The sequence below is a fragment of the Felis catus genome, chromosome A3, assembly GCF_018350175.1.
Source record: "Felis catus isolate Fca126 chromosome A3, F.catus_Fca126_mat1.0, whole genome shotgun sequence".
In the NCBI taxonomy this organism is placed as follows: Eukaryota; Metazoa; Chordata; class Mammalia; order Carnivora; family Felidae; genus Felis; species Felis catus.
Genome location: NC_058370.1, coordinates 29916758 through 29931461, shown reverse-complemented (window position 1 = coordinate 29931461; position 14704 = coordinate 29916758). Strand labels below are relative to the sequence as shown.

Below are 14704 nucleotides of genomic sequence, written 5' to 3'. Positions count from 1 at the left end.
AGAGATGGGGTAAACACTGTGGTGGGGAGAGTTCCAGAGTCAAAGTGGGGCGCAAGGGCTGTAGAATCGTTTGCTGAGAAGCCACCGAGGATCAAGCCAGGGATTCATCGTATGGGCTGGATTTGCCTAACCTGTGGCAGCGCACGCGGGCCTGCCCGCGCGCAATACCGCCTCCCTACACAAACGCAGGCGCTCGCGCGCGCACACACACACACACACACACTCACACACACTCGACTCTCAGAAGACCAGGCGCTGGCGGATGTACGTCCCCAGGTCGGGCTCCCTCCTGTTCGGGAAGGAAAACCGGACGGCAGGGCCACCTCGAATAATGGAAGAATAGAAGCCACGAGTCAAGACCTTGACCCAAGAGACCGCTGGGGATGCGACGAGGCCAGAAGAGGAACCGCGAGGCGCGCAGAAAGTAAATCCGACGCCGCCGAACCGGGAGCGCCGCTGGCCCTTGCGGACTAGGGCGTAGCCCAGGTAACGCTCGCCGGCCCTTCTAGTTAGTCTGGGTGCGCTTCCTGGAGGAGGACAAGGAGGGTTTACCGCTCGAGCGACCGGGTTGAATGGAGGGGGCGGGGCAGCTAGCGGGCTGGGCCCCGACGAGGCCCCCTGCCGAGGGTGGGGCGGGGGCCGGCAACGTGCATAAAGCCGACTGTGGAGAAGCCCTCCCACGACCCGCCACAGAGGCACAACACCTTGGGTCCCTGGGCCCGTCGAGCTTCTTCCCAGAAACTTCCCAGCCCCGCCCAGCTCCTAATCCGGCAACGCCTGGGAGGGCACGCGGGCTCGAGGAAGCCCGATCTACACGTTCCGGCTGAGTTGCCCCGGGCTCCCGGGAACAGCCTGCTGGGGACTGGCAGGAGCGCGGGTGAGGGCGCGGGGCGGGCGGACGGGACCCCGCCCAGGGCGGCACCAGGGCGGGGCGTGGAGCGGCATTAGGACCCAGACGCGGCGCGGGGGTGTGTCGCCGGCTCCCGCCAGCTGGCCCGCCCGAAATGCCAAATTCGGGGTCCCGGAGATCCCGGGTGAGGAGTCCGGGCGTGCGCGCGTGTGTGCAGCCGTCCGGCGGCCTACCGCCGGGCCATGGCCGCGGCCACCCGGCGCCTGTTCCATCTCCAGCCATGCGGTGGGTGCCTGAGCCGGCGGAGCCGGCGGGCGCGGCAGGGGCGCGGCGGGAGGGCCGTTCGGTCTCCGCCGCGAAGGGCTGCTAGGAAGGGACGCGGAGCCGTCGGAGCACCGGGGAGAACGCGGATGCCGCCGGCTTGCACAGGCCCCGGGCCACGGTGGGCGAGGGGGTCGTGGAGGCTTCCCAGCCCTGGGGGGTCAGGTGTGAGTTCGGCCCGAGGGGGAGTGGGAGCCCGAGCCCCGGGGATTACGCGGGTGGTGGAGGGAGGCCCAGGGGGCCTCGTGGACACTGCGCGCTTGATTTAATGCTCTATTGCAGGCTTGAAATTCTTAGTCTTTGAACCAGTGGAGGGGTGGGGGCGTGGAAGCGGTTGGGACGGAACTGTGGAGTCCCTAGCACCCCGAGCGCCGGCCTCTTCCCAGCGGGCACGCTGCCACCTCTGGTTACGTTCTGCCAGGGACACCTTCTCGCCCCCGGCGCTGCGGAGAAGCCTGCCCATTCTGGGGGATCCCGGGGCCTCCGACTGTCCCCTGTGAGACCACAGCACTCTTTACGTCGCGGCTCTGATACCTGAGGGCCAGCCTGGGGCTTGTAGGACTATTTACCTGCACTTGGGGCTCCCGGTATGGGAGTAAGGTGTGCACCACCCCCACCCTTCCAAACCCTCGTCACCCTCGTCCTCTGGCCATCCCTGCGGCCTCGGATGCTAGCTTTACTGCCCCCGCCCCTCCCTTCTGGATGCAGACCCGGCTCCCGTCCCGCGCGTCCGTCCGCATCCTGCCCCCCCCCCCCCGGCCCCCAGGGTCTCCGAGTCTGGAAGCGCTTTCCTCTCATGCACGCGGCCCCTCCTGTCGCTTCCTTCCTCGCACAGAGCAGCACAAACAGCCGGGACCATCCGGGGCCCTGTGCGGTGAGCGCGCACAGAGCCCCCTTCCCCCGCGCAACCCCCCGCCCCGCGCCTTCTCCTTGGAGGACCAACGGCTCCGCCTCCCAGGAGGGCCGGGCCGTGGGGGGCACAGAGGGGAGGAGGCCGTTGCCATGTCGCCCCCCGGTGACCCCAGGCGTGTGCGGTTGGGGGCGACTGCACGTGTGATGGGTGTTGATGGCCCCTGGGTGCGAAGAAAGAGTAGGAGGCGCCGCGATGTGCCGCCAGGAAGGCCCCCGCCCAGGTGCTGGGCTTGGCCGCGAAACAGCGCAAGCGGGAGGCCAGGGAGGCCGGCTACTGCAAGGAGGGTGGAGGGACGGGCCCCCTCCCAACAGTCCCGGCGGCCTGTGCTGAGTAGCAAAAGCAGCGAATCCTGCGAGGGTACTGTTAAACTCCTAGAGGAAACATGCTGAGAACATTTCCCCTTTCCCACCTGGGCAGACCCTAGCAGATTGGCTGAAGAATAACAGGCTGGGCTTCCTCTTAAGGGGCTCCTGCCTAGTACTACCCCCTACACTTTTTGTCCCCAGGTTGGCTTGGGTTGGGTACCTGGGAAGGGGTAAGGAGTCAGCAGAGTTGGTGTGGGGAGGGGAACAGTTGGACACGGGACACTGTCCAGGGCTCGTTCGTGTACCTGGTAACAATTCTTGGGTTTCCCTTGCAGAGTCCTCTTCCGAAATGTCCCAGAATGGATTCGTTGAGGATGTAGTAGGTGAGTACATCTGGGGGGGGGGGGGGCAGGTCTAAGAGAGCTCCTTGGTCAAAAGTCACAAGAGACCTAGTTCCTCCACTGGGGCACCCATGGCATTGATCACCCATCTGTGGCCCTCTGTTGGTGCTGGATGCTTTTAGATCCTCTCCTCCGGGAGATCGTGGTAAGGTGGAGGGGGCAGCTAACACTGCCTCGGACACTGACAGGCTCTCTGGTGGTCTCGTGGATCTGGGAAGGCAGGCGGTTCCCCCTCTTGGGCTGTGTAGATGAGCGCCCTTGGTTCACTGTTGGAATGCTCTGGTTAGGCCATGTTGTATCTGCCCACATCCCTCAGTCCCCGCCCAGCCCTGTGAGGCAAGGGCTGCCATTGTCCCTCTAACGAAATGTAACCTAACCTTTCTGGGCTTCAGCTTTGCTGCTTCCTTCAGAGCAGCTCTCCCGCTCTCCACGTCTCTGGGCTCTCCTGTGCCCAGACCTGGGGGGCTGGCCTGGCCATCAGAGGGTTGTTCAGTGGGACAGTGCTTGGATAGGGTGGAGTGATGATACGCTCTTACCCAGGGTCCCCAGGGCATGGTGATTGCATGTGCCAGGCTGTTGGTAGGCAGGTTAGGTGTGTGGTTCAGCTTATAGGTGGGGACATGGCCTCCTAGGAGTGTCTCAGGGACTGGGTAGTATCAGCTGGGCAGGTCCTAGGCAGAACCCAGCGTAGGGGAGAAGGGGACAGCATGATGGTGCAGCGCCCAGAAATAATGGGTGCTGATGGGGGTGCCAGAAGGGAGATTATTAGGGCAGGTTGGGGCGGGGGTGCCAGGTAGTCTAAGCAAAACAGGTCCGGGACTGGGGAGGAAGGAGGTTTTCATGGACGTTGGGGCCAGCTCTGCTACCCCTGCCCTGACCCCTGGCCCCTCAGGCAGGGACCCTCCATAACTCCATAACAAAGGAGGGAAGGACATTTTTCGACTCTGGGCTCTGAGTACAGTGTAGACCTAGAGCTAGGGGGCCCTCCTAGGGAAGGCCTAGCACCTCCTGCCCAAAAGGGCCCAGGCTGAGCACAGGACACTGGGGGGAACGGGGCCTGGGATGTGCAGAGGAAACCGACGGGCTAGAGTGGAAGTGAGTCAGGGTGAGTCACTGCCTGGCAGGTGTAGGCGTGCTGCTGACCCTTCCCCGTCCCAGCACAGGTGTTTGTCAGGCATTGGTGGGGTCTGGGCTACAAGAGCCCCTTTTCTGGAGCACTCGCACATGTTGAACCACAGGGGAACAGGGCAGTCAGGAAGGGGTGCTGGCAGGGACCTAGGAGGACTTGCCAAAAGAGGAGGCTTCCTCTGAGCCTTGAAGAAGGCCCTCTGGGGAGGGGAGCCCTCTGCTCGTAGGACAGGCGCCGGCATGCCTGGGGAGTTGGCCAACTGGCCTCAGGAGTGAGATCAGAAGTGGGGGGTAGGACCGGGCCTGAGGGACCAGGGGTCAGGGCAGGGGTAGCAGAGCTGGCCCCAACTGTCATCCCAGAGGTCTTGAGGAGCAAGAGTGGAACACTCGTGTGTCACCAGGAAGCGGGTGTGGGCTGTGAGCAGTTGTAGGCACTAAGACCAGGCTCTGCACTGGGAGTCCCAAGGGGCCACGACACCCCTGTTGCCCTCCATTGGGTCTCTCCTGGGGGGGGGGTTCCCCTTCTCTGTCAGTCCCTGACTGTATCTCTGGCACCCCTGCTTCCTGGGCCTTGTCTGGTGTCTGGACCGGGTCTCTCAGCCTTGATGCTTCGACCCACATGCCCTCCCCGAAAGAAGCGCCCTAAAACCCTGTGCCAGTAAGGTGGGGAGGGGACTGGCTGCCGCAGCAGTTCCAGCTTCCCTTGGGTCCCCCCTAGAGAGCCAGACAGGTCTAGGTCCTGTAATCTGGGGGTTCTGGGAGGGCAGGGGCCAGTCTTGCCTGCATCATTGCACCAGGTGCCTGGCCCAGAGTTTGCGAAATGACCATACTTTTCTCTAGCTGAAGGATGCACGTGGGTCAGAGCAGTGCAGGGCCCTGGTTCCCCTCAGCTGAAGAATGTTGGAGAAAGCAGTTGGGTCGGGCCGCCAGCTGGCTGCCATACTTTGATTGGGGCTGGGCGGGGACTAGATAGTCTGCCTCCCAGGCCTACAGGAGGTCTCCCTCAGCGTTTACGGAGAGTGCACCAAGTGGGACAACCTAGGGGCCCCTGCTCCTCGGGCCCGGAGTCCCTCCCTCTGGTGTGTGTAGCACTGACGGCCCGGTCCTCTCTGGGGGGGTCTCTCTCGGTGGTGGTTGGGCCTCTAGGCTACCTCAAGTGTGACATGGACGATGCCTCGGAAACCCGTGAGGAGAACCTGGGGGATGAGGCCTTCGACACGGTCACCTCCTCCATTGTGTCTGGCGAGAGCATCCGTTTTTTTGTCAACGTCAACCTGGAGGTGCAGCCCGCCCAGGCTGGTATGGGGGTCGTAGCAGGGCCAGGCTGGGGGAGGGCAGGGCACCGGGGACCGGGCAGACACGGCCGCGCTCCGCCAAGAGTCCCGAGGAAGCGGGGCGGCCCCCTGAGCCCTCCCGCTTTCCTCTAGCCGAGAGTGAGTCGCCGGGCGGCTGCGGGCTCCTACACACCTCCCGCAAGGTGAGTGGCCCGTCTGCAGGACAGGGGACACTTGGTCCTGGGCCACTGATTGAAGGGGGGGGTGGGGCGGGGGGAGGTGGCTGCTCCCCGTCACACTCAACAGGGGTCTCACACCGGCCCTCGGCCTGGCTGCGGGGGCCCGCCGTGCCGGGCTGTCCCTCTTGGAAGGGGTGTTGGTCTCGGTGGGCAGGGGCAGCCAGGGGACCAGCACAGAGGAGAGGGCCCAGGGGGCGACGGCGGATCGCACTCACGGGCCTCCGTGGTTCTGTGCGTGGGGCTCCCCACAGTACCTGAAGTTAAAGAACTTTGAGGAAGAGGTACGTGCACACCGGGACCTCGACGGCTTCCTGGCACGGGCCAGCATCATCCTGAACGAGACGGCTACCTCGCTGGATGATGTGCTGCGGGCCATGCTGTCCCGCTTAGCCCACGACCCCCACAACACCGAGCCCGACTGCAATTTGCGCCTGTTCATGGCCATGCTCTTCACGGATGCCGGGGCTCCCATGGAGGGTAAAGGTGAGGCCCAGCTGCCCGACTGGGCAGGGGCGGTCAGGGAGGCGGGCTGGCAGACCCTCTTACCCCTTTCACTCCGGCCTCAGCCCACCTGCTGTCAGACACCATCCAAGGGGTCACTGCCACGGCCACAGGGGTGCAATACCAGCAGTCCTGGATCTGCATCATGTGAGTTGCCAGGACACCACAGCCGGCCTCCCCGCGGCTCAGCCTGACCCCCCCGGGTCTGAGGGCAGAGGGTGTGGGCACTCTGTCCCGTTTGGTCTCTTTCTCTCCCTAAGAGAGGTCACTGGGGGGGGGGGTCAGAGTTAGGGGTTCCGGGAGCCCGGCTCCCAAGGTGACAACCAACTGTGTGCTGCGTGCCCTCCCCACCCCGGCAGCTGTACCTCCAAGGCCCTGCAGAAGCGGCACGTGTGCATCAGCCGGCTGGTTCGCCCACAGAACTGGGGGGAGAACTCGTGTGAGGTGCGATTCGTCATCCTGGTGCTGGCCCCGCCCAAGATGGTGAGTGGGGGGTCTCGCGGTGGCTCCTGGGAAGGAAGGCTCCAGGTTACCTGGCCCTCTTCTTGGAGGCATCTCTTCCATGTGCCGGAGAACCCCACAGTCCGGGGCTCATGCTCACACTGTCCGTCACATCCGCCCTACTGAGTTTCTCTGAAGCGTCCTTGCTGGGTCCTCGTCAAGCCCTAATTTCCCCCAGATGTTGCCCGGGAAGTTGTATTTCCTTCTTGACTGAAAAGAGATACTTGTTAAAATTCGTATCCTTCAAATACGGGAGCTTGTCATTGGCCTCCCCCCACCCCCATCCTTCTTTCAGTTGGTCGCTTTTGTGATTTGCTGGCCAAGGATCCCCGCTTCTGCCTGGGCCATACACCCCCCCCCCCCGGTCAGGGGCACCTTGCTTTTGTGGGAGCTGAGGCTGATATAGTTCGAGGAGTCTTTTTTCAAGGAAAATGATTTTTTTTTAATGTTTATTTATTTATTTTGAGAGAGAGAGAGAGAGCGAGCGTGCACAGGGGAGGAGTGAAGAGAGAGAGAATCCCAAGCAGGCTCCACGCTGTCGGCATGGAGCCCAACGTGGGGCTCGATTTCAGTAATCTCAACATCATGACCCGAGCTGAAATCAAGAGTCAGACGCTTAACTGAGCCACCCAGGAGTCCCTCAAGGAAAAAGATTTCCAAATCATAAATAGAAAACGGCTAAGGCTGCTGCCCAGGACTGAGAAGGGCCTTCATGCTTCAACTTCCACTAGCTTCTTGATGATTCTGCCCTTGCCTCTGGTACAGACTCAAGCTTGGCATGGCCCTCCTCCGTAGGCTTTCTGTAGGAAAAGTGGGTGCCCCCCAGCAATTTCACAGACGTGCTGTGAACCGCCCCGAATGCTATTCTGCTGGTGAGAGGGAAAGAGAATTTAGGGAAGTGGGCAGCTCATGGGTCAGAGAGGGCAACAGCTGGCCAGAGCAGTGGAAGAGACAGTATCCCCAGGGCTGAGCGGCTAGACTGGTGCCTCGTGACAGGCCAACCAGCCCGACGCCTGGCTCCTCCTCGGGAGAACGAGACTGTTCTAAAGCTAACGGGAGCAGAGTGTGGGCTGGTCGGCCCTGGGACTACTGCTTTGGGGCAGCCTGAAGGGGCAGATACTGCTCTCAGGGGACAGGTTGCCATGGCAGAGGCTGGACCCTAAGTTCATGGACAAAGTTGACTTTAGTCAGGAAAGGGGAAGGCTTGACAGGCCTGGAGCCCCTCTGAAAATCAAATAAACCAGAGGCTCCTGGGTGGCTCAGTTGGTTAAGTGTCCAACTCTTGATGTCAGCTCAGGTGTCGATCTCAAGGTTGGGAGTTCCAGGCACACATTGGGCTCTGTGCTGGGCATCGAACCTACATACATACGTACGTACATAGATACCTGCAGACTGTACGAATATCACTAGTGAAACGGAGCTGGGTGAACGTTCTTCTCCATCGCTGTGATTTCATCATCCACGATTATACAGATTTACGTTCCTTGGGACAATACCACTACCTCAGTTTATAAGAACTCATGAGGTTTTTGTTTTTAATTTTTTTAATGTTTATTTTTGAGAGACAGAGCATGAGCAGGGGAGAGGTAGAGAGAGAGAGGGAGACACAGAGTCCGAAGCAGGCTCCAGGCTCTGAGCTGTCAGCACAGAGCCCGACGCGGGGCTCGAACTCACAAGCCGTGAGATCATGCCCTGAGCCAAAGTCGGATGCTTAACCGAGCCGCCCAGGCGCCCCATAACTCATGAGGTTTTTTTTTTTAATGTTTTTATTTATTTTTGAAGGAGAGAGAGAGAGACAGAGCATGAGCAGGGGAGAGGTAGAGAGAGAGAGGGAGACACAGAATCCAAAGCAGGCTCCAGGCTTTGAGCTGTCAGCACAGAGCCCGATGCGGGGCTCGAACTCACAAACCACGAGATCATGACCTGAGCCAAAGTCGGACGCTTAACCGACCGAGCCGCCCAGGCACCCCACTCATGAGTTTTTTAAGGAAGTTCTGAGACTGCCTGTGGTTCTAGTGATCTGCTGACCTGGTGGGAATCATGGTAGAGTCCACTAACACGTGACCTTTGGGGGACAAAACTTGCTGCCAGCTCACAGTGGGGGGCACTTGCCACATGCTTCGGACTGTCAGTGATGGGCAGGGCAGGGTGCCCCCCACTCTCGAGCTGCAGATGTGATTCTCCTGTCCTCTGCCCCCAGAAAAGCACCAAGACTGCAGCTGAGGTGGGGCGCACATTTGCCACCATGTTCTTGGACATCACCTTCCGCCAGAAGCTCCTGAACACCCGCACGGAGGAAGAATTCAAGGAGGCTCTGGTGCATCAGAGACAGCTGCTCACCATGGAGAGGCAGCGTTCATCCATCGGGACAAAGGGTTACATGAACTCCATCAGCATACACAAATCCCCACAGGTACAGGGGAGAGGAGGGCGTGGGCGAGTGGCCTGTGGCATGGGCCATGGGCCTCAGGGCTGACGGACATCTGTCCTCTTGCCCAGCCCCCGAAGCACAAGGACTTTCTCCCTATGGGGAAGGGCATCCGGGAGGACATTGCCCGCAGATTCCCTGTGTACCCACTGGACTTCACTGACGGTAGGTGGCCCTGTCGTCCCCCCGAGAGCTCAGCCTACGGCTTAGGTCCCAGGACGACACATGTGCCTGTCTTGCATCCCCAACACACTTTCTGTCCTGTCCCATTCCCAGGCATTATCGGCAAAAATAAGGCTGTGGGCAAATACATCACCACCACCCTGTTCCTCTACTTTGCCTGCCTCCTGCCTACCATCGCTTTTGGGTCCCTCAACGATGAGAACACCAACGGGGCCATCGGTGAGGGGCTGGAGGCCGGTGAGGGTGTGGCGGGGGGCCGAGCACTGCGGCACCTGCCTGACCTCCCCTTCCCCCACTTCTCAGATGTGCAGAAAACCATAGCAGGGCAGAGCATTGGAGGCCTCTTGTACGCACTCTTCTCTGGGCAGCCGCTGGTGGTACTGCTGACCACTGCGCCCCTGGCCCTCTACATCCAAGGTGCAGTGGCCCTTCCGGTGGGAAGGTGGTTCCCACGGTCCCTGGCCCCAGCCTGGCCCTGACCTCCCACCCTTGCCCTGCTGCCTGCAGTAATTTCTGGCATCTGTGATGACTACGATCTGGACTTCAACACCTTCTACGCGTGGACGGGCCTGTGGAACAGTTTCTTTCTCGCGCTTTATTCCCTCTTCAACCTCAGCCTGCTCATGAGTCTCTTCAAGAGGTGACAGAGCCTTCCCCGAGCTGCTGGGACCCTCAAGCAGGAGGGCGACGAAGGCCGGGGAGCTTGGTCAGCCTCCATGCTGGCCTCTGAGGTCCTGTAGCTCTGCAGTGGATGGGGTGCCCCCACCATATCACTGCCCCAGGAGAGAAGCATGCGACCCTGGTCTCCATGGCAGGAGGATGGGGGGCTGTGCAGAGGCTCAGGGAAGCCTACCCTGTGGCCCCCTGACAACTCACCCCCATTTGCTGAGGCATTATCACCCCCTGGCAGGTCAACAGAAGAGATCATTGCCCTGTTCATTTCCATCACGTTCATGCTGGATGCTGTCAAGGGCATGGTTAAAAGTGAGTGTCTAGCTGGTGGCTACCTGCTGCAGGGGGAGCTCAGTTGAGCAGGGGGACTGTGGGCTGTGACCAGGGCAGCCAAGCAGCCTGCAAGCTGAGGCTACTGCCACAGTCCAGGGTGCTCTGGGGACCTGTGACTAGCAGAGAGCAGCAGCCCCATGTAATGGAGGGTGACCGGGCTGCCTCAGGCAGGATCAGAGGCGCCGGGCCGTGTGTGAGCCACTGTCAGAGATGGGGGTGGGGGGTGGACAGGCAGGTCAAGGGGTTCCTGGCTGACAGAGAAAGGCAGTCCCCTCCCTTCCCCCCTGCCCCCAGAAGCCTTTTCTCCCCTCAGGGCCCCCTCCGCCCCACATCCAGGAGGAAGCTGGGCCTCAGTCTCCCAGAGCCCCGATGGCTGAGGCCTGCTGGCCTGTATAGTCTTCCAGAAGTACTACTATGACAACTTTGGGAACCACCATGAAGACAACACTTCTACGGTGAGCCTGCTGGGCCTCGGCACCAGCCTCAACACCAGCCTCCACACCGCCCTCAACACCAGCCTCCTGGCAAGCCCCCTGGAGTTGACCTCCGTAAGCGGCCCTGGTACTGAGCACCCGGGCCGGGAGACTGCTGTACTGAGCCTCCTGATCATGCTGGGCACGCTGTGGCTGAGCTACACCCTCTACCAGTTCAAGAAGAGGTGAGGGGGGCCTCGGGGTGAGGGGAAGGAGGCACCGGCCCCCAGGCCGCGCTCACACACCCACCTGCGTCCCCAGCCCCTACCTGCACCCCTACATGAGGGAGATCCTGTCAGACTGTGCCTTGCCCATCTCGGTGCTCACCTTCTCCCTCATCTGCTCCTACGGCTTCCGGGAAATTAAAAGTGAGTTGGGCTCAGGCAGGGGCCGCGGTGGGGTGGGCTTGCTCCTCGGGGCTGCAGGCTTGAGCAGGGGCCTGTACCCTGCTGCAGTGAGCCAGTTCCGCTACAACCCCAGCAAGAGCCTGTTTGAGGTAGCCGAGATGCACTCCCTGTCCCTGGGCGCCGTCACCAGTGCCATGGGCCTGGGCTTCCTGCTCTCCTTGCTCTTCTTCATTGAGCAGAACCTGGTGGCTGCCTTGGCTAATGCCCCAGAGAACAGGTTTGCGGGGCTGGGTGGGGAGGGGCGAGCGCGTGCCCGGCCCTCCGAGGGGCCACGGGTGTCCCGCCACACGTGCCCCTGTCCGCTGCAGGCTGGTGAAGGGCACCGCCTACCACTGGGACCTCCTGCTCATCGCCATCATCAACAGTGGGCTGTCTCTGTTTGGGCTGCCCTGGATCCATGCCGCCTACCCCCACTCCCCACTGCACGTGCGGGCATTGGCCATGGTGGAGGAGCGTGTGGAGAACGGGCACATTTACGAGACGTGAGTGTGAGAGTGGTCCCTGGAGGCCGGAGGCAAGTCATGTGGACCCTGAGGTGGGGGTAACCCTGGGCCACCTGTGACCTAGGAAGGGATACGGCTCAGGAGACTAGGGCCCCAGAAGTGAAAGAGCCCAGGGCCCCACGTGTGACCTGAGGCGGGGATGGGGGGTGGGGGGGCGGCATGCCCCGCACACCAGGGCCAGAGGTGATCTGGCGCTCTGGGACCGCACAGGATCGTGAATGTGAAGGAGACACGGCTGACTACGCTGGGTGCCAGCATCCTGGTGGGCTTCTCCCTCCTGCTGCTGCCCTTCCCCCTGCAGTGGATCCCCAAGCCAGTGCTCTACGGCCTCTTCCTCTACATCGCGCTCACCTCCATTGACGGCAACCAGCTCTTTGAGCGCGTGGCCCTGCTGCTCAAGGACCAGGTGAGTGTCCGGCCTGGAGAATGAGGGGTGGGGGAGGGAGGTCCAGTTCCAGACCGGCCCACACCTGGCCCCTGCCGCCCCGCAGACCTCGTACCCGCCCACCCACTACATCCGGAGGGTGCCCCAGCGGAAGATCCACTACTTCACGGGCCTGCAGGTCATGCAGCTGCTGCTGCTCTGTGCCTTTGGCATGAGCAACCTGCCCTACATGAAGATGATCTTCCCCCTCATCATGATCGTCATGATCCCCATCCGGTATGGGACGGCGGGCAGAGGCAGCAGAGACCCCACTGGGTGGGAGACAATGGGTTAGGGTGGGCGGTGGGCCAGAGGGGCCCAGCCTGGCCCCGTGGGGGGTTGCGGGGAGTAGCCTCCGCCTTCTCCTCTCTGACCCAGTGCCCATCTTGCGGTCTGTTCGCTGTCCCCGCAGCTACAACCTGCTGCCCCGAATCATTGAAGCCAAGTACCTGGACGTCATGGATGCTGAACACTGAGGCCCTGGCCGTGTCCCATTCACCTGTCCCTTTGGCTCTTCCCAGGCTGACTGTAGCCATGTGGGGAGAGGTACGGGTGTCTTTTGGGGTGTTCCTGTGTGCTGCACTCCCTCCCAGCTGTCCCAACAGGCCTAGGACATCTGGGCATCAAGGTGGGGGGGGGGGGTCCGTGGCGTGTGCCCATCCCTGTCCCCATTAGCCTTTCGCTTGGGTCAGTAACACTGCTCAGGACAACTTCTGCCCAGAGTGGAACTAAAGCCGGATTTTCTTTTGATAAAAGAGTCAGATGTCTGAAAGAGAAACCATTTCCTTGATTGTATAAGGAATTTGCTGTGTGCACATTAGAGAATAAAGCTCCCGTTTCTACGCTTCCATCTCTGTTGTCCCACCCTGCCCCGGCCTCAGAAGGCCACCTGAGAATAAAAGAATGTGAAGGGGAGGTGGAATGAAAAGGACCGGTGTTTGTGGAGCGCGGTCTGTGGACTGTCCCCTCCGACCCCGCACAGTGGATGCTGGTCCAACAGGGAAATGCGGAAAGATCCAGGCCTCGGTGCTGCTGTGTTGCCAGGAAACTGCAAGGGAAGTATTCTGGGAACAGCATGTGCGAGGGCCCTGAGGAGGGCCCTCGGGGCCAGTGAAGGGCCATGGCTGGTGGAGAGAGCAGGGCTGATGGCCATGAGCCTGGGTTCCCAGAGGCAGCTGCAGAGCAGCCCAACAGATTGAAAAACAGGCGCACGTAGCTCAGAGCTGCAGTTGCAACGTGTCCCCTCTGCTGAGTGGGTACAGATTTTATACGACGGGGGGTAGGGGTACGGGGGGGGGGGGGGGGGGGGCAGGGGCTGCACTTTGCACCAGGGCCCTGAGAGTGAGGATGAACTGAAGTGGGAAGAATCCAAATGGCAGGATGCAGGGATTGGTTTGCCAGAGGGGAGAAGGTGCCGTGTTTCTGGTCTGGTCATTTGGTGGTTGGCCAGAGTCCGTGGCGGGAGCAGGGAATACAGATCTGAGACTCTGGCCATATCGGGGGCACCGGCAGCGGTAGAGCACCTGGCCCACGGACCCCATCACACACCTTACAGGACTTTGGCTTGACAAATACACCACAGACCAAGGGAGACATCTGCTACCTCTAATAACTAGATATGCTAAGAATTTCTGCAAACCAACAAAAAAAGACCATGACTCCCAACCCCCAATAGAAAAGAGGAAAACCTGCGGTGGGGGGCACCCAAACGGTAACAGGCGGCGAGAATGCCCTTGGGTACCTGAGAAATGCAACCCGACGGTGAGATGGTATCTTCCACTTATAACTGGCAACAATGACCCTGCCCTGGCTGGATGGACGGCAGAGCGGGAGAGGTGTATCCCCTGGCTCGCTGACTGGAGGAATGGGGACCGGGCACAATCAAGACCCGTCTTCCAACTGCGCGACTGCTCCTGGGCAGGTGGCGTGGGTCCGAACACTCACGGCGCTGTGTGCGGGGATGGGTAGCTCAAGGTTAACAAAGGGGGACAGTGTCCTGTGGACCCAGGACATCACTTTAAGAGTTGAGTAGCAAGCACAGAGGGCTGCCCTGCCCTAAGCCCCAGGTCCCCACTCCATCCATGTGGCTCATGATCCTTTGGGGCCCCCTCCCCAGGGGCCTAGGTATCCCCTGCAGGTAGGGCCTTATCCAGAATCACCAGGCCAGGAGCAGACAGGTCCCCCGTACCCCATGCCTGAGCCCAGTCAGACGTCACTCACTACCAAGGAGACAACTAGAGAAGGCTGGGTCTGGCCCTGGCACTTCCTGGGGAGATAAGCCAGCTGAGCCTCACAGGCAAGTGGGGAGCAAAGGAATGCTGTTCTGTCCTCACCCACACACAATGATGCAGTTTCAGGGAGGAAACAACAGTTAAACTCAGGCCCTGGGCCATGCTGCCAGGACTGAGGAACAGTGACTGGAAGTGACATTCTCCAGAGCTGCCTGTGAGCACACAAATAAGCCCGGGAGGGACTCCCAGCATTATGTTCTCCCCTCCCCCATTGCACACAACAGGCTTTTCTGAATATCCTCAGGGTGGGCACCTCCTCCTTATCAGAGAAACCTGCAGGGAAGGAAAGGGAGCCACCCCAGGCCCCTTAAAGTCCCATCCAGAAAATGGCTTCACTGGGTCACAGCGAGGACCTGGGGCAGCTGAGACAAGCTTCCCGAAAAGCTTGGAGGCCCCAGGCTGAACCATGTCATGTCATCCCACTGGGATCAAGATTCCACCCTGTTCCCCTGCCATACAAATGAACTTGGCATTATAATCATAAACCAACACTTTGGCTGCTCTAATCCCATAGTGAAATACTGCAACAGCACTCAACATTCTGCACTGCCTGCCCC

General features: G+C 60.8%; 1 protein-coding gene across 22 annotated transcripts; it reads left to right on the top strand.

The window, feature by feature from the left end:
• Positions 1-258: 258 nt before the first annotated feature.
• Positions 259-12706, top strand: SLC4A11 (solute carrier family 4 member 11). 22 transcript variants are annotated; one of them, XM_045053817.1, is made up of 20 exons: positions 259-424; positions 2725-2772; positions 5065-5217; positions 5346-5395; positions 5683-5914; positions 5998-6079; positions 6292-6415; positions 8634-8846; positions 8933-9026; positions 9138-9263; positions 9348-9461; positions 9552-9684; positions 9955-10028; positions 10446-10707; positions 10784-10890; positions 10978-11146; positions 11238-11411; positions 11643-11838; positions 11924-12093; positions 12235-12706. In XM_045053817.1, exons 2-20 carry the CDS (start codon positions 2739-2741, stop codon positions 12293-12295), a joined length of 2568 nt encoding a protein of 855 aa, XP_044909752.1. In that variant the 5' UTR covers positions 259-424; positions 2725-2738; the 3' UTR covers positions 12296-12706. The 22 variants fall into 22 exon arrangements, with proteins under 22 accessions (XP_044909752.1, XP_019682317.1, XP_019682324.1 ...); XM_019826758.3 differs by having other exon boundaries at positions 264-424; positions 12269-12706; XM_023251410.2 differs by lacking the exon at positions 259-424 and adding an exon at positions 628-877 and having other exon boundaries at positions 12269-12706.
• Positions 12707-14704: the final 1998 nt, after the last annotated feature.